The sequence below is a fragment of the Juglans regia genome, chromosome 3 (assembly GCF_001411555.2).
Source record: "Juglans regia cultivar Chandler chromosome 3, Walnut 2.0, whole genome shotgun sequence".
Classification (NCBI taxonomy): Eukaryota; Viridiplantae; Streptophyta; class Magnoliopsida; order Fagales; family Juglandaceae; genus Juglans; species Juglans regia.
Genome location: NC_049903.1, coordinates 26,917,642 through 26,939,766, shown reverse-complemented (window position 1 = coordinate 26,939,766; position 22,125 = coordinate 26,917,642). Strand labels below are relative to the sequence as shown.

The following is a 22,125-nucleotide window of genomic DNA, read 5'->3' as shown; positions in this document are numbered from 1 at the left end:
TGAGCTTGTTTGGAGTAAGCTTAAAATCTAAGACCATTCTAATACTTCTGACAGAACTGAGGGAGGTTGATTTGCTGAAATGTATGGACGATTTGTTTTTGTTAACCCGTTGGCCAGACCAAGCAGAGTATTTTTCAAGGCACTTAAGGAAGGATTGAGCATTACTAATAGAAGTTTATCCAAATAAAATGAGATCATCTTAGAAGATGAGTTAAGAGAGGACCTCCCCTTCCCATTTTAATCCCCCTAATATAACCCAAGTTTTCTTCCCTATTAATTAACCTAGAGGGAACTTCACTATCAATGATGAAAAGGAATAGAGAGAGAGGGTCTCCTTGTCTGAGTCCTCTAAAAGGTTCAACGTGGCCACAAGGCACACCGTTTTTTAGCACAGAGAAGGAGACCGTAGTGATACAAGTTCTAATCCAGTTAATCCACTTAGGATGAAATCCTAGACAGTTGAGAATGTTTAAAAAAAACTCTCACTCCATAAAATCACAATCTTTTTCCATGTCAATTTTTATAACCATCAACCTCGCTTTTTTCCTTCTTTTTTTTTTTTCATCTAATGAAAAATTTCTTGGCCACAATTGTATTTTCTTGGATGATTTCTTCAAGAATAAAAGCAGATTGATAGGGGGAGATAAAAAGATTAAGGACCTTTTTTAGTCTATTTGCAAGGATTTTTGCAATAATTTTGTAACACACATTTGAAAGGCTGATAGGCCTAAAATGTTGAACGTTTGTAGGAGAGTTGGTTTTGGGAATTAAAGTGAGATGTGTGTGATTTAACTCCTGCGAAAATTGAGCATTTTCAAAGAAGAACTTTATTGCTCTAATTAGATCCTCCTTTATAATTTCCTAGTAATGTTTATAGAAAAAACCCGTGAACCCATCAAGACCCGGGGATTTAGAAGAGAGAGTTTGCTTTCTTGTATCCAAGATTTCTTCATCAAAGGGAATTTCACAAAGAAAAGCATTGTTATCAACATAAATTTTTTCAGGGAATAGATTCTCAAGGTCTTGTGGGAAGACTGGAGATGTGGATTGATAAATGTGATTGAAATGTTCTAAGAACATATTCTTGATAGCACAAGGATAATTTATCCACTGTTTTGAAGAATCCTTTAAGCAAGAAATATCATTTCTTCTCCTACGCATTGTGGAAGTCGTGTGGAAAATTTTCGTATCAAGATCAGTGGTGGTCAACCATTAAAGTCTAGATTTCTGTTTCCAAAGAATTTTCTCACGTTTCAATTGCTCTGACAAACACACTTTCAAATGATCCTCTAAGTGCAGATTGTAATATGAGGGTTCCTCAGATTGGACTTGAGACAGATGAAGGTTAAGTTGCTTGATGGAGGTTTGAATATGTCCAAAGCTTAACTTGTTCCAAGACTTTAAGGCTTTCCTAACAGCTTTAAGCTTTTGTGAAAAGATGAAAGATGGTGAGCCTATGAGAGTGCTCTCCCAGCTGCTCTTGGGTCACGAGCCCAAAACTCCTCAGATTTAAAGAAATGACTTTTTTTTGGAAGCAAAAGTGTCTAGGAGAAGAGGGGCATGATCTAAAGAATAGATAGGCAAATGCTTAACTTTAATGTCCGGGAAAAGAAGAGTCCAGTTTGGATTTGCAATGCCTCTATCTAACCTCTCTCTAATGTTGCCTCTACCAGACCTTCTAGTAGTCCAAGTATATTTAGAACCTTCAAAGCCTAGATCCCCTAAACCTTGTTGATTCATGAACTATTCTAAGCTTGTGGGAATAGAGGAGGAAGTAAAGGGCCTGCCACCAAACTTTTTTGACTGACTAACAACAGTATTGAAATCTCCTAAACCTAAAATTGGTCCTGGAAATACAGCTGCTATGGAACTAACTAGAGTCCATATATATATATATATTTTTTTTTTAAATGAGCAGGACAATATGCTAATAAGAGCAACCACGACATATTCACAGGATCTGAGTACACTAACATAGCCATAACATTACTATTAACAAAAATAGGTTCAACATCCACGCCAAGACGCCACATACATATTAATCCTCCGCATTTCCCCGGGGGAGGGCTATACAAATACAAATTAAACCCCAATCTATTCACAACACCAACAGTCTTATTATCCGAAAGTAGAGTTTTTAAAAGGAGAATTAAATCAGGGAGATGAGTCCTGATTTGTGCCCTCAAACTACGCATTGCAAGAGGCCAAGCAATGCCTCTGCAATTCCAGGCTAAAAGCTTCATTTCAGAGTTGGTGGTAGGTTAGGGCTCGCCACCTCAGCCACTTCATTCTCAAAATTTTCTTTTTGATTAGGAAATGATGCATTACCCATCGCCTCAGGGTTCTGTTGTGGAGCTTTTCCTTTTAGTTTCAGATCCAGCTTTTCTTTTTTGATCTCTTTTTTAGTCATGTCTCTTTCAAAATTGCTGCCAGCGTCTCACCCGCATCTTCAATATCACCAATGTCTTCCTTTGCTTTAGGGCAAGTGACTATGGGATGCTGTACTATAGCTCTCTTCTTTGGGGGTATCTCGTCATCTGTGCGTTCCAGAGCTCTCTTGGCTTTACCTTGAATCAAAAATGGTTTTGGAGTGGAGGTTGATTTTGGAGTTGGGATAGGATTGGGTTTGCAGGTTGTGGTGAGGGAAGGGGTAGGATTGGTGAGGGAAGGGGTATGATTGGATTTCTTTGAGTCCGAAATTGGGGAATGGATATTTACTTCCAAGGGTGGATTCAGGTTTAGGCCATGGGTTATGCTTAGGTTAGACATTTGGGTTTTTTGGAAGTCATTGATTTTCATCTAAGTTTCAAAGGGTTCTATTTGAGGAGATGGGCTTAGAGTGGTTGGTCTGTTGGCTGAGTAAGGTTGGTTTTCGAAGATGGGCCCATTTAAAATATCAAAGCTTTTCAAGATCTGATTGTAAATTGAATTTCCTAAGGAATATAGGCTGGACACCTCCTGTAATGAAGTCAGATGGTTCATTTCTTTGGTTAAATCATCTATTCGAGTAGCACATTCCTTTTGTTTAGATTCTAATTTTTATAATTTAAATGGTTTTTAGGTATTAAGATATTCTTTAAGTTTTATTATATTATAATATAGGTCGCTCGTTAATTGGTGTAACATGGCTTTGGGTATCATGTGGTAAAACCGTCTTTAATTACGTTGACGGAATATGAATGGAGAGTCCAATTTAATTATCGAACTATGAAGTGAAATGATAAATTGAAATTTAAAAGGGAAAGAAAACTGTATAAAATTAAAGTTTTTTGTACTTGGTCTTTTTTTTCACTCTTATTTTCCTTTATAATAATTTTCCCTTTTTTTAGGAGTTATAATAATAATAATTTTCCTTAGCTTATCTTTTTTAGAGGTCTAAAGAGTTAGCTTCCTATATCAGTGATATCTTTTCACCCCAATGAAGAAAATGGTTTCGAGGTGTTCTAACTTCTTTTTCTTTCTTTCTTTCTTTTTTTTTTTCCCTTTTGCTTAATTTGATATCAACGGAAGATATTATGCAATCGAGCTTTGTCATTAACATGGAACATAAAATAAAAAGATATTGCTCCTTTGATTTGGATGATTTAATTCAAAATGAGTTAAAATACAAAATTAAATCATCACGTGAGATCTGATTCCGACTTTGCCCTTAGACTCTGCCTCCGACATCTGACTCTGATTTCACCTCCAAATTTACCCTCTCGCTCTACCTCCGACTCCGCCTCCGATATTTTGCATATGTTATAAATATATATATTATATATCTATATATATTATGTAACTATAACTTATATAACTTATATAGTTAGTTAAATTCAATAATAGTATGAATGAAATGTTTATTATTATAAAATAATATATTTATACTATAATATAATTTGACTAAATTGACTAATAATAGTTTAGTATATGACATATGTAAACATTTACTAATGTATTAACTTGTAATACTAATGTATAAAGACTAATTGTAATACTAATGTATAATAACATTTAATAAGAATGTATAAACACTAATCTATAAAAATAACATGTAATACTATTATAGAGATAAATGTATAAATTTATAATAACATATAATACTAATGTATAATAACTAAAGTACAATAACTAGGGTATAATAGCATGTAATAGTAATGATAATAACTAGAGTACAATAATATGTAATACTATTATACTAAAGTATAATAACTATGGTATGGTGCCGGCTCTAAATATTTCTAGAGAGAAACTCTACCTTTACTTTAGGAACCCAAACCGAAAACCACCTCTCGGCTCCTCCCTCCCTCCCTCCTCCCAGATGCAGTTTTTCTCCAGTGTTTTGGATTTTGTTTTTGTTTTTTTCTGGTCAAAGCATGGAGAAGCGGCATTTGAAGTTTTTTGGTGGCCAGCGACCACCGCGGGATTCCTAAGTCACCAATCTTTCAGACTACTGAAGGTTTTGTCAAAAGGAGTGGTGCGTGATCCACACACACGGGTCAAAGTTCACAGTGTGGCCTCCACGTGCTATTAGAATAGATGGTTTTGATGTTCCTTAGATAATATATGAGCTGAGCATTACCTCAAGCACATGATGTGCATTCTGTGCAAATTTCGTGGACAATAGGTTTGTTATTGTCTACGGTTGTCCATAACAAACTTTATTCCTTATTTGATTAATTTACAGTGTATATATATACCTGTACAATATCACATATATACAGCAGAGAGAAAATTCCAAATTGCATTGTGTGTACTCTGCTCCATTTGTGCTGAGTCTGACATGGTATCACGAGCAACAGACTAATCGTCCTTGATCCATGACTGCAAAAATTTCCAATGCCCCACCTCCGCCACCTCCTTCTCCACCTTCGTCTCCATCTCATCCCCACATTACCTCCTCCTTTTCTCATATTGTTACCACAAAAATATCCTCTAAAAATTACATTCTCTGGAAAGTTCAAACCTCGGCTTATCTAAGAGGTCAGGACCTCTTCTCCTTCGTCGATGGTTCCCTCCAATGCACCTCCCAAAATTAATCCCGCTTTTCTCTCCTAGTGCAAGATGGACCAACTTGTGCTTAGCATTCTTTTCTCCTCTCTCTCTCTGAATCTATACTCAATCATGTTCTCTCTTCAACTACATCCTATCAACTTTGGACCTCTCTTTCTTATATGTTCTATCTTCAATCCCAAGCCGAAGAGTTTCAAGTACGTTTTCAGCTCACAAATCTCTCCAGGGGTGAACAGACCATTTCAGATTATTTTGGCAAGGTGCGCCAACTAGCAGACTCTCTCGCTGCAACAGGGACTGCTCTATCAGATAAATAACTCATCACTTACATTCTTAATGGTCTTGGTTCCTCTTATGAGTCTTTTGTAACCTCCATCACTACTCGGTTTGACCCCATTTCCTCTCATGAACTTTACCAACTACTTCTCATACATGAAACTCGTCTTGCGCACAACAATCGATCCACACTTGTTTTTGTTGAACCATCAGTCCATTTTACCTTTGCTTCCCGTGACCAACGTGGAAGAGGTTCTTTCCAAGGGGGATGTCAAGGATGTAGTCGAGGTCGTGGCTATTCAACAAATCGTGGGGGTCGCACTCAGTCTCCTCAATACTTTGCACCACAGCCCTAATATCAACAGTATAACTCTCAGTGCCCAGTCTGTCAAGTATGTCAAAAGACTGGCCATGTTGCTCTTCAGTGCAAGCAACGATTTAATCATTCTTATCAGTATGAAGCTCCCAAAGTTTTCTCAACAAACTATACTGCTCAACATCCCTCCTTCGAATCGGTTTGGTACCCCGCTTCTACTGCTACTCATCATCTTACTCATGATTTCTCTAACTTGAATATGTCTTCTGAGCCTTATGCAGGTAGTGAGAGACCATTAGAGTGGGTGATGGTGCCGACCTTCAAATAGATCATTTCGGTGATTCATTTCTCACCTTCAATTCCTCTTCCTTTCGTCTTCAAAATCTGCTTTATGTTCCTTCTATAACAAATAATTTTGTCTCTGTTCTTCAATTTTGCATTGATGACAATTGTTACTTTGAATTTCATGCCACACATTTTCTTGTGAAGGACAAGGCAACACAGAAAATCCTCCTCACAAGAGTCACTCGTGATGGTCTTTATACCTTCCCCACCACCAAGTCTTCACTGCCTTCCCCATCTGTCCATGTTGGAGAACGAAATTCAGTTGCTCACTGGCATAGACGGCTTGGGCATCCATCTCTAGCCTTGGTCTCTCGCGTATTGCACTCAAAATGTTTGCCTTATTTTCCCATAGATTCCGTTTTCCATTGTTTAGTTTGTCCTCTTGCAAAATGTCATCAATTGTCATTTTCTCCTACATCAGAGCATTATACAAGGCCCTTAGAATTAATATGTGATGATGTATGGGCTCCGGCCCACTATGTTTCAAAAAATGGCTATAAATACTATGTTTTGTTTGTTGACTATTATACACGCTTCACTTGGTTCTTTACCATGAAATTAAAATTTGACGTGCATCACATTTTCTCCACTTTTTTGCCATTTGTTGAACACTTGTTTAATTCCAAGTTAATTACATTACAAACTGATGGAGGTGGTGAATTCAAACCTCTCACCTCTATATGCAAACAACTTGGCATTACGCATCATTTTTCATGCACTCACACCCATCAACAAAATGGATTAGCCAATCGTAAACACCGTCATATAGTTGAGACTGGGCTTGCACTCTTAGCCCAAGCTTCTCTTCCCTTTAATTATTGGGTTGAAGCCTTTGAAACTGCAGTTTATCTCATAAATTTACTTCTCACTCCTACTCTTAAAAATAAATCCCCTTACTCTAAGGTTTACAACTGTGAACCGGATTACAAATTTCTCAAAATCTTTGGTTGTGAGTGCTGGCCCAACTTAAGGCCCTACAATTCCCATAAGCTAAATTTTATATCCATCTCTTGTATTTTTCTTGGGTACAGTCCAGCCCATAAAGGATACAAATGTATGGATCTCAAAACTCAAAAATTATATGTTTCACATGATGTTCTCTTCAATGAAAATTCATTCCCCTTCTCCCATACAAGGCCCAAGAAATCCTCTCAAAAATCGGTTTCCTTTCCAACCCATTTACCCTTATTTTCTTCCTCTCTTTTTGGCCCGATACCGACCTCTCCATCTATTAACCCAAGCCCAAGCCCATCTATCCTTGGTTCCAGCCCAAATCAGCCCTCGTCTCTTCCAATTAATCCATCATCTTCATCTTTACCAAATTCACGCCCTTTTTCTCCTTCTTCGACTGTGCCACCTGCAAATATACCTTTCCCCCCAACAAATCCACTACAATCCTCAAGCATTTTAGTTCAGCCACGCTCTCCAATCATTAGTAGAGAAAAAACCAACTCATCTCATCCATGCCGAGTTACTGATGGTACGGTTACATATCCCACTCAACATTGTCTCACTATCTCTGCATAGGTTCCAGATGATCCTTCAAGCTTCTCTCAAGCCTCAAAATTTGATGAGTGGAAACAAGCCAAGAAGGAGGAATATACAGCCCTTCTCTGAAATTCCACTTGGACGTTGGTTCCGCCTACTCCTCACCAAAATGTTCTGGGGTGCTGATGGGTCTTCTGCACCAAAACTCATGCGGATGGTTCCTTTGAACGAAGAAAGGCCCGTTTGGTTGCAAAGGGATATCATCACCAACCTGGAATTGATTTCTAGGACACTTTTAGTCCAGTTGTGAAGCCATCGACAATTTGGCTTGTGTTATCCATCGCTGTTTCCAGAGGGTGGCTCATGTATCAAATTGATATACAAAATGCCTTTCTGCACGGGGTCTTAATAGATGATGTCTATATGTAGCAGCCCCAAGGCTTTGTAGATACAACTCGACCACACCATGTCTGCAAACTTCATAAGGCAATTTACGGTCTCAAACAAGCTCCACGAGCTTGGTTTGCCCAACTAAGTACTTGGTTGCTTGATTATGGTTGTGTTGCTTCTAGAGCAGATCCATCATTATTCATACTAAATCATGTTGATATTCAAATTTATTTGCTGGTCTACATAGATGACATTGTCATCATGTCTTCCAAATCCTCTGCAATAGATGGTTTAATACATGATTTGGGTACTGCTTTCCCTGTAAAGGACCTTGGCCGACTTGCCTATTTCCTTGGTATTGAAGTGGACTACACTCAAGATGGTATTCTGTTGTCCCAACGTAAATACCTCAAAAGCCTTCTCACCCGTAGCAATATGCTTCAAGCAAAAACCATGTCTTCCCCTATGTCTGCCTTCTTAAAACTGTCCAAATATGACCCCCCTGATTTTGAAGATATCACATTATATAGGAGTATTGTGGGAGGCTTACAGTACTTGTCCATCACAAGACCAAACATTGCCTTTGCAGTGAACAATGTTTGCCAATTTTTACATGCACCAAAACTTCCTCACTGGAGTGCAATAAAAAGAATTCTGAGGTACTTGAAATCCACAATTAATCATGGACTCTTTTTTGCTTCAAAGTCAAGTCTCACCCTCCAAACCTACTCCGATGCCGATTGGGGTGGCTGTCCGGATGATCGTCGCTCCACTGGAGCTTATTGTATTTTCTTGGGTCAACACTTGATATCTTGGAGCTCCAAAAAACAGTCCACCGTGGCCAGATCTTTAACAAAGGCAGAATACAAATTTGTTGCCTCATCTGCAACCAAATTGATATGGCTCCAAATTGTCTTTCATGAACTTGGTATTCCCTTATCTTAAGCCCCAATTTTATGGTGTGATAATCTTGGGGCCACCTATCTTTCAGAAAATCTAGTTTATTATTCCCGAACTAAACATATGGATATTAATTATCACTTTGTGAGGGATAGAGTTGTTGCCAATACATTAAAGGTTTCCTTCATCAATTCTCAAGATCAAATTACAGATGTGCTTACCAAGCCCTTTGTAGTTGATAAGTTTCTTCATTTCAAATCAAGTCTCAATGTTGTTGACACACCCTCTAACTCGAGGGGGCATATTAGAATAGATGGTTTTGATGCTCCTTAGATAATATATGAGCTGAGCATTACCTCAAGCACATGATGTGCACTCTGTGTAACTACCGTAGACAATAGGTTTGTTATTGTCTACGGTTGTCCATAACAAACTTTATTCCTTATTTGATTCCTTTACAATGTATATATATATATATATATCTCTGTACAATATCACATATATACAACAGAGAGAAAATTCCAAATTGCATTGTGTGTACTCTACTCCATTTGTGCTGAGTCTAACATGTGCCACCTCACATAGGGCTCTATTGTCGCCACGCGAGGCGTTTCTGGGGTCAACGATCTTGGTAGCTTCAGGATCGACGGTCTGGCACACTCCCTGCGTGGCGATTGTTCTTCATGTGCCATTACAGCCTCTTTACTTAGTGTTTTTTCAATTTTCAATGTTTTTCAAGTTTCTGTTTCGGTTTATTTCTATTTTTGGTATTTCCTATGATTTTCTGTTCTGTTGTTTATGTTAGGTAAAAGTAAAAAGAAATAGGCTATTAGACTTGTTGTCCATAGCAGGAGAGCCCTATCCTATTTTGGAGGATGGACGATGGTTTTCCTGCTCATTTTTTGGAGGATAGTGGATGGTTTTCCCTCTTCTCCTTTGGAGGATGAGGGTTGGTTATCTTATTCTCAAAAAAACCTGGATTGAAATCTCTGTTCTTACAAAATCTCATATCTCAGAAGGTTGTGTCATTAGAGAGCTTGTAGAAGTTAAGACAATGTCCGTCACAAAAAAATTTGTGTGCGGGAAAGCTTCAAATAGATGAGTAGTTTAGCTTGTAATCTGAGTTTTTTCTTGTATTTATCAGTCACAGTTATAATTTCGATTTCATTGAATGAAATGAAGTCTATCTAAAAAAAAAATAACTATGGTATAATAACATGTAATAGTAATGTATAATAACCAATGCATGATAACATGTAATACTAATGTATAATAACAAATTAAAATGTATACTAATGTATAAATTAGGGGTGACAATAAGCGACACGACCCGTTAACCAAACACGAATACGACACGATAAAAGCGGATTTGAGTTTGGCCTTAACGGGTTCGGGTAAAATGAGTTTACCCGTTAAGACACGATTACTTAACAGGTCACTAACGGGTCAACCCGTATGACGAAAGTTGAATTTATATTTATACCCTTAGACCTAAAATTGTAACATTAATATTTTACAATGTGTGTTTATCAGATTTGGTACTGTTGGGATTCTAATATCGGTATTTTTATTCTTTGGACGGTAATTTTGCACTTTTAATTAGTTTTTTATTATTTATAGGTATTGTTTATATTCTAATATTTATATAAAATCAATCCAGTTAAACGGGTTGAAACAGTCGGGTCAAGTCAATCTATTTCGTATTCAGTAACGGGCCAAAAAGGGTTGTGTCGTGTCAACCAGTTATCTTAATGGGTTGTGATAGGGTTTGAGATTTTGACACGAAATCCTTAACGGGTCTTGTTCGGATTGACCCATTAAGTATAATATACATGTCTTGACACGACACGAATATGACCCGTTAACACTATTTGACACCCCTTCGTATAATAACACTAGTATAATAACATATAATACTAAGTCTAGTATATCATTAAGTTAGAAACTAATATAATAATATGTAATTAATCACTATAGTACAAGTCTATAGACTATAATAAGAATAAGGTAGACACTGTCTATTATAATACAAGTATAATGAGTTACTAACATGTAATACTATAGTATAATAATATATAATTGTCAATAATCAATACTATAATAGAAGTATAAATACTAACAACTGTAGGGTACAAGTGTATTTATAATAATGTATAATAACATTATAGACTTATAGTACATATTAACTTAATAAAATTATAGACTTATAGTCTACATGTAATACCAATTTATAATAACACTAGTATAATAACTAAATTTAAATTTTAGACAATATAGTACAAGTCAATTTAATTAATAAATTTCATTAATCAATACTAACAATTAAATTGAGTGGTGGAGAAGATTATAAAAATCATAAATAGAATGATAAGGTGATAACATATCATTACACACTATAATATGATAAAATGTTAAACGTATAATATGATAACATATAATTAATATCTAATAATAATTAATACTAACAATTATAAAAACCATAAATAAGAAAACTTAGGGTTAAAAGCCTAAAATAAAGATTAAAATTAAAATTAAAATTAAATTTAGCGTTTTATAAAATAGGGTTTAGTTTCGGATTTAGGAAAAAAAAGCTCAAAACACAAGGAAACAATTGGGTTTAGAAGCTCAAAAGGGCCAAAAATAGAAGCAGACCAACCCAAAAGGTGAAACCCCATCCAACTTCAGCCAAAATGGCATTGTTTTTCCATGCCATTTTGGAAAACGACAACGTTTTGACTAAATATCATCTGACCTATCCCCCCTCCCCGCACCATGCTGGGGGGAGGGTTTCCAACCCCGCCCCTCGGACCTGGGAGGCGAGGGCTGGGCCCCCCCGTCTAGGTACCGAGGGTGGGGTTGAAACTACACCCTGCTCAACCCAGTGATCCATTGGGTCTATAAAATTTTTTTGGAACCAAAATTATAATATAATTTAAATATAAATAACTTATTAGAGTTATATTTTGGATTGCGTTGGCCTCCTAGGCCAACCTTTATATAGGAGGCCAAGACAATACAATAGTTATACTTAAGCAATGTGAGAATACATTAATCCATTAACTTAAATTCAATTTCAAGTTTTTAACAAATTGTATATATTTATATACAATATATTTATATAAATATAAAAAATAATATTTTTTATTATAAATATGGGAGGGTGTGGAGCGAGGTGCGGGGCGGGGCACTGTTGGGGTTAGCCTGCCCCCGCCCCCGCTAGGGTTCCTCCATGCGGGGCTGGGCAGACGGGGGTGAGGTAGCTGGGCGGGCCCTTGCTGCCCACCCCTAACCTCAGTACCTCACCCTCATAACTTTCCTTGAAAAAACCCTAGCCTCCAGCCATCGCTCGCCTCTCAAACTCTTCCCCAACCGTGCAGACGGCATCCTTCGAATACCCCTCGCCATCCGACCCTTCTAAACCACTCATTCACACACTCTCAGACCCACTCTCTGACTCAGTCGCATCCTCAACCACTGCCTATTGACATCGGTAACTATAGGTGCCTCTTCCATTATGTGAACTTGTTTTTCGTTTTTTAGATCTTATCTATAGTTGATTGTGGATGTTTGGTGAATGTATTATTGTTTATTTCCCCAATTGCATATATCAGTTTTACATCCCAAGTTGTATTATTGTTTATATCCCGAGTTTTGGTATAATGAATTATTTGATAGTATTTGTCAGTGTGAGGCCTATTGACGTCGTCGATAACTGTAAGTGCCTCTTCCATTATGTGAACTTGTTTTTTCATTTTTTAGATCTTATCTCTGGTTGATTGTGGAGGTTTGGTGAATGTATTATTGTTTATTTCCCCAATTGCATATATCAGTTTTATATCTCAAGTTGTATTATTGTTTATATCCTGAGTTTTGGTATAATGAATTATTTGATAGTATTTATCACTGTGTGCGCGCGCGCACGTAGATGTCTTTTCTTGTTGCTGGTTTGAATTGAGTTGTATTAAATCTTCGTGATATTGTTGTCATGATATCTAGAATGATGATATGTAATACTTATCTATTTATAGTGTCCAAGATTATAGTGTCCAGGATTATTGTTGTCAACTACCTATTGATACCAAATTATAGTTCCCAGGATTACATTCGGACTGATTGTTTTTCATGTGAGACAGACATTGGCTAGTGGGCTTGTCCACCTAGCATGTGCATGCACAAGTCAGTACGTACGAACATGTATTTGCACGATCCCTATTTCAGAGTTTAATTTGTAAGAATGATTTATTTTTACAATTTTAGTTATGTTTTAATAAAATTGAAATTGGAAATAATATTGTTTTAAAAAAATTGAAATATAGAAGCCAAAATCTGATTAGTGAGAGTTTAAAATTGTCGAATTAAAATTTTAAATGGTTAAGAAAAAAAGCTTAATAAAAAAGTCTAAATCCGACTTCGCTCTGACTTCGCTCTTACAAGTTAGAGTCAGAGTCTGATTAGAGGCTATAAGAATCGGAGTCAGAGTCGGAGTCAGAGTTGGAGGTCAAATTCGACCTCCAACAAAGTCGAAGTCGTAGTCAAAGGTGGAAACACTTCGACTCCAAAACTATCACTACTCAACCCTATAATATTAGGGGCATGGGACAAACTTGAAAACTTTTGCACATGCTAACGTTGCATTTTCCACGCGTTACCTCATAGTAGTGCCATGAATAATAATGTTTTTTTAAGAGATGATTTGTATAGTCTTCGTTTGGATGTTGAGTTGAGTTGAGTTGAGTTGAGTTAAGATAATAAAATATTGTTAAAATATTATTTTTTCATATTATTATTATTTTAATATTTAAAAAAATTGAATTATTTATTATATTTTGTGTTGAAATTTGAAAAAATTATAATAATGAATTGAGATAAGTTAAAATAGATTGATGATCTAAATGTACCCACGTGTCCAAATCTTATGCACATCATTTATAAAAAATGAATAAAGTTAAGATCTGGATGAAAAAATTTACTTTTCAATTGTGGATCGTACTTTAATTTAAAATTGATTTTACAAGACTTACATATTTTATAATTGTATGTAATATTACTCTTTTATTTTATTTACAAAAGCAATGTTATGAAACCACCAATGAGCAACATGTACATTTAAAAAGAGGAAATGAACAAAAAAAATATTTACTACGTTGGATGAGAATTGTCGTTGAGTATAGCAACTCCCTTTTAAAAAAAAGCAATGATAGTCATACCACTCATTTATAATTTTTCTACAACTTTTTAATAAAATAATATTTTTTAAAATTTTAAACACATCAAATTGAAATCAAAACTAAAATAAATATTTAAAAAAAATTATTTTATTAGAAAGTTGTAATAAAACTGTATCTGACTAGTGAGGATATCATCATCTCTCTAAAAAAAAACGTTGGTTAAGAGTGCTCGTTATTATTATAAAAGAATAATAATAATTGCAGGTGCTCTTCATGCTGATGTGGCAACCACATGGTGACGCGTGGCAACCACATGGGCATCTACAAAACTGTCCATGTTTGTCTCAGGGGCCTCGTAACATTATTCCGGTTATTAAACTTGGAGATCAATTTAAAAAAAATAAAAAAATGGAAATGTTAAAAATCACATAACGAGTCGGAATAGAAGAAAAAGTATTTCCAACCTGCGGTAGTATCAAGCCGCGATTGTTGTCGTTTGAAACCCGCGGTGATGGTAGTTCAGAGCGATGGTATAGTGTCCTACGTACATCTATAGTAATGAATTAAAAATAAATACAGAAAATATAAATAGAGATGGAGACATAAATTTACATAATTCGACATATGACTTACATCCAAAAGTTATTTGGAAGACAAATCTACTATAATATGAGTACTTCGTAATATCTTATGGTCTCTCATTTCTCTTTATATAATGGAGGTCGGAGATCTATTTTTCTAGAGAAGATAATATATTAGAGCTCTTGTTATCTGGTTGAAGATGACCTTTGTCTGCTTATAATAGTGGCCCCCAAGTCTCCCCTTCCCTCATATCTCAAATCCCTTTTTATTGTGACCCTATTAGTGATTGACGAAGAAATCAGCTGTATGCCACCCTTCTCTCGTATGTCTCACCTACTTTTCTCTTATTTTTCATTTTTTTCTCTTTCCTGTCACCTCATTTTTCCTCTAACACTTGTTTTACCTTATCTTTTCTTCTTCTCTCTCTTTCTATTACTTTTTTCTGACTTTATACATTTTCTCTTCTCCCCTTCGGCTTCCTGATGGTGATTTGGGCTTAGTGAGTCTTGGACTGGGCCTAGTATATTTAACCCCACAGTATATTTAACCCCAAAACCGGGTTACATCTCCAGCTAAGGCAACTCCTGGAAGTATGCCATATCTGCTACAAGCTCGTGGGGTGTAAGCCTTAAACAGCCAAGGCAGAGTGCATAGAAATATTATAAAAATCACAAACAACTCAACTCAACTCTGTCCGGCTAGGCCAACAAGATACAGAAAAATCCTACTTCAGCTAAAATCATGATCACTGTCGCACATGACAGAACATAACATGGAATAATAATATAAGTTCTGAATTGCAGATATCAATGACTTTCTATTGGTGTACGAGAGTAAAAAGATTAACAAGAAAACAATGACGTTCCAACCAAACTGCAGATTTTGTATTCTTTTTGGTTGACTTTGTGCACGCCATTTCCTGATATTGTGATTCAAAGGCAAGGCCTTTGCCATGTATATAATATAATCAAAAGAATTAAATATCTATATTGTTGGCACATCTCAAATCACCCTCCAACGAATTTCAACATGTATGACTCCGTTTCTTGAGTTGATCAGATTATACTTCTCATTGATGCGTCCATTGTATACTACGTCGTCTAGATTGATATCCACGTGCCCCAATAACTCCTAGATCAATTATAGAATGCAGAAAATGCAAGTTGTTAGATATATGGAGGTAATAAACAAGGACCAAGAAAAGATAAAGATCCAACCTTCCGATGCAAACAGAAGCCTGTTCGTTTGCTCATAACCTCTATATGTATCTTTTCCTTTAAAGGAGCCTGTTCCAGCACAAATTGGAACTCTTCGTTCCAGCATGGATCCCGGGTTTTCTTGATCAGCTAGACAAATCAACATTACCATATAAGATGAAATATATTATTCCACAGTCAGAAGGTCACCTCAAGGTGCATCTATACTATAATTTAAGCAGAGAGGGTTTCATAAATCACCCAAAACATACTTCTAGTCTTAGATATGAGAGTGCAACATATAAATGTCTGCTGACAAAAAAAATTACTTGAAGGGATTAGTAGTTGAAGAGGGCTTAAATAATATTCACCTTGGTTTTCTTCTGTTCTCCTCCAAAAGTGACAAGAGCGTAAGGGTTGCTGTGATGCTTCCCTTCAACATCTTCAGCGCCTTGGAGCAAAACAAGAAGTAAACCAGCTCTGTGTATAGGAACATCTTCTGATGCCTTTCCAACCGTATTTATTTTTATTCCATTTCTGTTCAAAGGTCCACTAAATCGTTCATTATCTTCTCTAAAAGGTTTAAATGTCAACTCCACCTCAAGTTTCCCTCTCGATTTCTTGTTTTGGGGATCATTAGGGTTCATGTTCTTGACCAAATTCAGTGTTAGACCTTTAGTCTGATGTGGGCTAAGCAACCTCAGTGGAACTACTTGCATTCCCAACTTGTCATGTGCCCCAACCTGAAAAACCAACAGATGTCTTCACTGGGGACCAATAAGTTTTACCTTTCAGAATGACAAGCTTTACCAGGGTTCAGGTTCTTGACCAAATTAAGTGTTAGTCCTTGCAGGTTTTTCAATATAGTTTTTCAATATAATAATGAATAATGCTGCAAAGATTTATTTCTAGTTCAGTCATTCCATTATAGCCAAATTTAAATCAACGCAAGTATATGTTTAGGGAAAGAGAAATGACTTATATGGTCATAGAGTGTGCAAGCCTCATACACCCCCTTTGAAAAAATCTACTTTTTAATGGTGGTTCTCATTTTTTTTTCAAAATGAGTGCGCAAGGCTTGCATATCTTAGGACTGTATTTAGCATTACTTATATGTTTATTGCTTATGTTGATGGCATTATAAGACACTACAAGTTTAGATATTGAGGCACTAAAATATAAGTAGCAGAACAAAATACAAAACCTTCTCCCAGTCATAGACATGTAACTGGAGAACTTGACACTGCGGCTCCTTTACTGTGAGTTTGAAGTCCTCATTCCACTCCGGATTCAGGTTCTTCATCTTTATAGAAGTTTTTTTTGATGGAAGCCTATCTCCACTTAGGCTGAGTTTGACATAAGGATCAGACGTTCCCAACAAGTCCATCTTCAAGAGATTGAGTGCTCGTACAACCTTCACCTGTAGTATGCCGACAGGCTTCTTCATAGTCCCTCTATTGAGATAGACAGTAATATATAAATGATCCATTAATGCCAAATGTAACCACCACACCTAAAATTTACACAACCAAGTCTAATCTGCAAGGTAATCAAGAACCTATATGGAATCACATGGCAGCAATTTTACCCTTGCACTCTTAAAAGTACCCACACATCACTGAATTTCCTATGACTGTGTTTAAATGGATCACTGATGTCATACATCCTTAACATTACAGTGCTATATGTGAACTTACACTGAACCAGAAAGAATCTGTATTTCAAAATTTTGGGGCCAGAGGTAGAGGCTTGCAACTCGTCTTCTTATGGTATCCTGCTAGCAACAGGGAAATAATTACATTCTAGTATGATGAGCTTACGTTTTATGGAAATCATAGTTGCAATATATCGATTCTGAAACTCAATATTACCCAAGACTCTGGAAGTACATACACTTCAATCCTTCATATTGAAAAACTATATTTGAATGTGTATCCTTCCTTTCATATTTAAGACTGCTGATCCTAATTAGAAGCATGCATAAATTATATGTCCTCTAAGTATAATTAGAACTCACATTCTCATGTTCAACTCAAATCTTGAGCCCTCATCTTACCTCATATTTCTATATTTTTACTTAATCATAATAAAGTTAATCTCTGTGATACTTGTCTATAAGTTAAAAATTAAAAGATCCCATATGTGGATATGAGCTGACGAGTAGCTATGTTTTGCCACATTCATCTACACTTTGGTTCACTAGGTTACCAAAATGAAGATAAATCGGCATCTGCTGTCAAGAATCAATTTCTAATTGAATAATCCACCCACCACCCCCCCCCCGGCGAACCAATTGTGCCTAAGCAAGTACTTAACACGGCTTTCTTTTGGAAGAATACTGACAAAAGAAAATTATTTAATACATCCTTACTTCCTTGTAGTGTGTTAGAAACCATACGAAAGTCAACTGAATACACAGAGGAATAGACTGGTAGTAAGGATTCCTGTACCTTTTATGGGTAAGTTTAAATTATTAGTTTAAAATGATGTACTTTATCTATGCTAAGGTTATAGTCATGTTAGCTGTTTTCCCTAAAAAATTGAGCATAATAAATGATAATTTTAATAAATATGACTTGGAATAGTTTATATAAAGGGATTGAAAAAATGAAGCCAATCTTATAATTGCTACAGCATCATGTCCAAACCGATTGTGCAGTTGAAAATGAGCTCACTTAATGATCATGTTGTTTATACATAAGAACTTTAAACAGATTATTGCAAACCAAAAAGAGAGCCAACCTGAATATATTGATATAAACTAGGTATTGCCATAATATCCCCTCCCAGAAAATTTAGTCCAAAGTCTACATGCGGCTGTAAATATAAGATTTTCATCGTAAGGACATGAGACTCAAAATTAATAGATCTTCCGTTCATGACATCATATAGACTCGACTCTGTTAAATTTGCTAAGCACTTAACCTTCTCCATCAAAGACACTACTATGCTCCCAAAACATGGGAATGTTGGCACTAGAGGTTTCAAAACAACGCGAGGTGCTGCAAATATTTGTATGTCCACCAGCTGAGGAAAAACCATCAACAAATTTTGAAAGTTTTCTTTAATAATCATAAACAATACTTAGTCAATCTTAACCCACAACAGAGTGGTATTATTTAGTACCATTTTCAATCCCATTTAAATGCTTTTTGAAATAAACAATAAACTAGTGTCATCAAGAGAATGATGAAATAAAATAATCAAAGGTCAGTGAGAAACATATTGTACAGACCTCATCGTTTTTTAATTTTCAAATAGAAAGTTGAATTATGCAAGTTCATGAACAGAAAGGAGACGTGTCAAATTCTGTTTGAAAATCAAGGGGAAGTACGTCGTATTTTCATCAGTTCCCAAACACCCGCCGAACTATCATTGTTAGGATATGGTCTGAAAAATCTTCTCACCTGTAACGTAATTTCAAGTGACAATAATTGAAATACCAGAGTTACATTTGGATTTCCAGCCCATCTAACCGCAGGTTCAAATACCAGTTCATTTTCATTAGTTTCGTGCACTTTGATACCTGCCAGTTTGATGAATAAGATTCCAAAATAAAATAAATTTGTAAGCTAGATGATGCTGGTACGTCTTGCAATCAGAGATACTTGCTTATCTGTTGTAATGCAATAGGCACGCTTTCTTGCAGTTGTAGCCTAGCAGACAAGTACTTTATTTCACTTCCTAGTGCTACTTAATTTATATATTGTGCCCATATTCAGGTCAGATTTCCATAGAAGTTACCTTCTTCAAGATTACTTGGCATTGGAATTTCGAAATATAAAGTTAAATGGCATGAGGAAATCAAAGACTAAAACATTGTGAATTCTGTTAGTTAAATGATCAATTCATTGGAGATACCTACCATGAAATGTAGGGGGAAGTGTTCCAAGACTTAGACTCTTGAACTCTACTGACTTTATCTGAAATGTATCAGTGTACTTTGCAAACATTGGCTCTGTTGTACTTCTTATAATCCCAGATATTGCCTGCAGACACAACGAACGGATTTGCTAAAAAATGATTAGTTAAATTCTCATTATTTGGATCAATATGCTTGCACTTTGCAAAATTGATGGTAATCCTAAAAACTTTTATCACCTTATTGAGGTAAGGCCACATATAAGATATCATCCTGTTCAACCAGTCAGTCTGCACGATTATACAAATTTAGAAATTAGAAATGAAGAAGGTTAGATCAAAAGGGTGAAGAATATAACATAACTGTAACCTATTAAATTTAAAAAGGAAAAGGAAAAAGAGCTTAAAACCCACTCGATCATAATCAGGATGCTTTACCCATAGGGGAATCTCAGGCAAAATATCAAGCAAAGAGCTTGTGTCAAACTCATCAAGTGGTCTAACAATCGGATCCTGCAAATTGAGGTTCAGAAGACTTACTTCTCTGACAAATGACAGCATTAGGATTTTCAACGGACAAAAAATGGCTATTCATTCACACCATTGAAGTTTGGAAGAGATTTTCCCAAAAGAGGAGCAAATCACACAATTTCATATTACAACTGTAAGTTTTTTTTTTATCAGTAGAATTACAACTATAAATATCCTAGTAATGTAGTTAGAGATACTAAAGTTAAATTCTAAGATATCGTTCATCCAATCTCATCCATAATTAGAAAACATTTCTCTTCCTTTTGTTGCTCCTTTTCCATCACAAAAGACTCTTAAATTATAATTGAAAGAGCTATGTTATTTCAAGCCAGTGCCTATACACACCATTTATGGTGGGACTTACTACAATTATAAAAAATTAAAATGCCAATAACTTTTTTATGTTAGCTGACGTGGAATCTGAAATTCCGTATCAGAAGTATGTTTGTTATTATATCTGTTGATGAATAATCTCACATTGCCTGTGGACAAGGTTTTAAGCATGTTTATAATAAATGAGCAATCATCTCGTATAGAACCGGTTTTATGATATGAGTTAGGCTTATAAATTTCTTCATGGTATCAGAGCCTGCCACAAGACGAATGGGGGCCCACACTGCTTATCCCGTGACAAGGACCAGGAAAAATACTGGCTTGCACATGAAGAAGGGTGTTGAGGAAAAATCTCACATTGCCTGTAAACAATGTCTTGGACATGTTTTTAAGGAATGAACAATCCAACCAGTTTTATGAGATGAGTTAAGCCTATGAATTTCTTTAATATCAATAAACAAGCTTGTAGCTGAAAAAATTTACAAATTAGCGTATATAGTTCCTCCAATGCATTGAAGGTTCAGCTTCGAGGCCCCCTTATATAGGGCATGATGGCAAGGACCCAATCATTTCCTCCAGCCAGCTTATAACTGTACGTGAAGCCAAAAATAATAAGAAAATAACAGTGACACAATCATCGACTTGCGGTTCAGATGTTACAATGCATTTAACAATAGTGGCACCTTCTTCATGCCGGTCATTGATCATAGAATGATAAATTAACGCACCATATTTACCGGATATTGGGTAAGAATAAAGCATCCATGCATCAACTTCATCATGGAAAAGTAATTTATAATTGAGAAAAAAAAAAAGGAAAATAATCAGGAAACAAGGAGGAGGTACACAGGTATTACCTTCACATCAGCAGGCTCGGCGTATATAAATAGGAAAAAACCCAGTAAAAGACCTGCTGGGATTCCGATGGCAAAACCAATGATACCCAGTAAAGTCCCCACGAATCCCATTCTCTCCGAACCCAAAACATTAGTGAAAAAATTAAGTTTGCAGGAAGAGATTTATGAACCAAAGTGAAAAAATAAAAGAACAGGTAACAGAAAACGAAAGCAAGAAATTGACATCGGAAACGTAACGGGAGGAGCCTCGTCAGAAACTGCCATGATGGTCTTCTCCTTAGAAAACCCACGCGTCATACGTCCTACGTGCGTACGGTTTAACTTCCTGGAATTAATAGTTTAAAATAAGGCCATGATAAGATTTTTAAATTCAGATCTGTTTCTTCTAATATTAGCCATATCTGCCAGACTGCCATCATGTCTCGTAAATTTTTCATTTTTCTCAATCCAGTACGTGTCAAACGACAGAGTTTTGTTAAGCGGTATATTAACAAGCAATTTATTACATGAGTCTTCAATTTTTTTGTGTTAACGCACAGCCATGTATCGGATATATAAAATAATAATATTAGGTATAAACTCCAGTCTTGTATAAATCTTTTATAAAAATATAAATTTCATAAAAAAAATAAAATTTTTACACATTTTCGTGATAAAATTTATTTTTTTTATAAAAAAGTTAGGTAAGATTTGTATATTTAAGACTTGTATGTTTTCTTTTATGATAACATGTAAATTAGGTGTTTATATTTTGGATCATGCCACAGTCACCGCTACTGCTGAGAGCTATCGTTAGTTATATGAATATTTTTTTTTATATAAGTATTTTTAAACACTTTTAAATATTTAAAAAAAAAATAAAAAAATCTCAAGACTCGTGTATTGGACTT

The 22,125-nt window shown here is 35.7% G+C and overlaps 1 protein-coding gene across 4 annotated transcripts; it reads right to left on the bottom strand.

Annotated features, from left to right (window-relative positions):
* Positions 1 to 15,084: 15,084 nt before the first annotated feature.
* Positions 15,085 to 21,547, bottom strand: LOC108999311 (synaptotagmin-3-like). Of its 4 annotated transcripts, none has more exons than XM_018976198.2 (12): positions 21,236 to 21,547; positions 19,929 to 20,027; positions 19,755 to 19,805; positions 19,519 to 19,642; positions 19,061 to 19,179; positions 18,579 to 18,680; positions 18,396 to 18,470; positions 17,351 to 17,427; positions 16,858 to 17,107; positions 16,025 to 16,396; positions 15,675 to 15,803; positions 15,085 to 15,588 (listed from the first exon to the last, which is right to left on the bottom strand). In XM_018976198.2, the coding sequence occupies exons 1-12, from the start codon at positions 21,344 to 21,346 to the stop codon at positions 15,460 to 15,462; spliced, it is 1,638 nt and encodes a 545-aa protein (XP_018831743.1). In that variant the 5' UTR covers positions 21,347 to 21,547; the 3' UTR covers positions 15,085 to 15,459. The 4 variants fall into 4 exon arrangements, with proteins under 4 accessions (XP_018831743.1, XP_035544335.1, XP_035544336.1 ...); XM_035688442.1 differs by lacking the exon at positions 21,236 to 21,547 and adding an exon at positions 20,862 to 20,901; XM_035688443.1 differs by lacking the exons at positions 19,061 to 19,179; positions 19,755 to 19,805; positions 19,929 to 20,027; positions 21,236 to 21,547 and having other exon boundaries at positions 19,519 to 19,596.
* Positions 21,548 to 22,125: the final 578 nt, after the last annotated feature.

What these genes read in the sequence shown, in the direction of transcription:
- LOC108999311 (XM_018976198.2), bottom strand. Translation starts at nt 21,346, where the DNA reads ATGGGATTCGTGGGGACTTTACTGGGTATCATTGGTTTTGCCATCGGA. An exon ending in TAGTGTCTTTGATGGAGAAG is followed by an intron (nt 18,471 to 18,578) that starts GTTAAGTGCTTA and finishes TTATATTTACAG; the next exon opens with CCGCATGTAGACTTTGGACT. An exon ending in GCTTCTGTTTGCATCGGAAG is followed by an intron (nt 15,589 to 15,674) that starts GTTGGATCTTTA and finishes TAATTGATCTAG; the next exon opens with GAGTTATTGGGGCACGTGGA.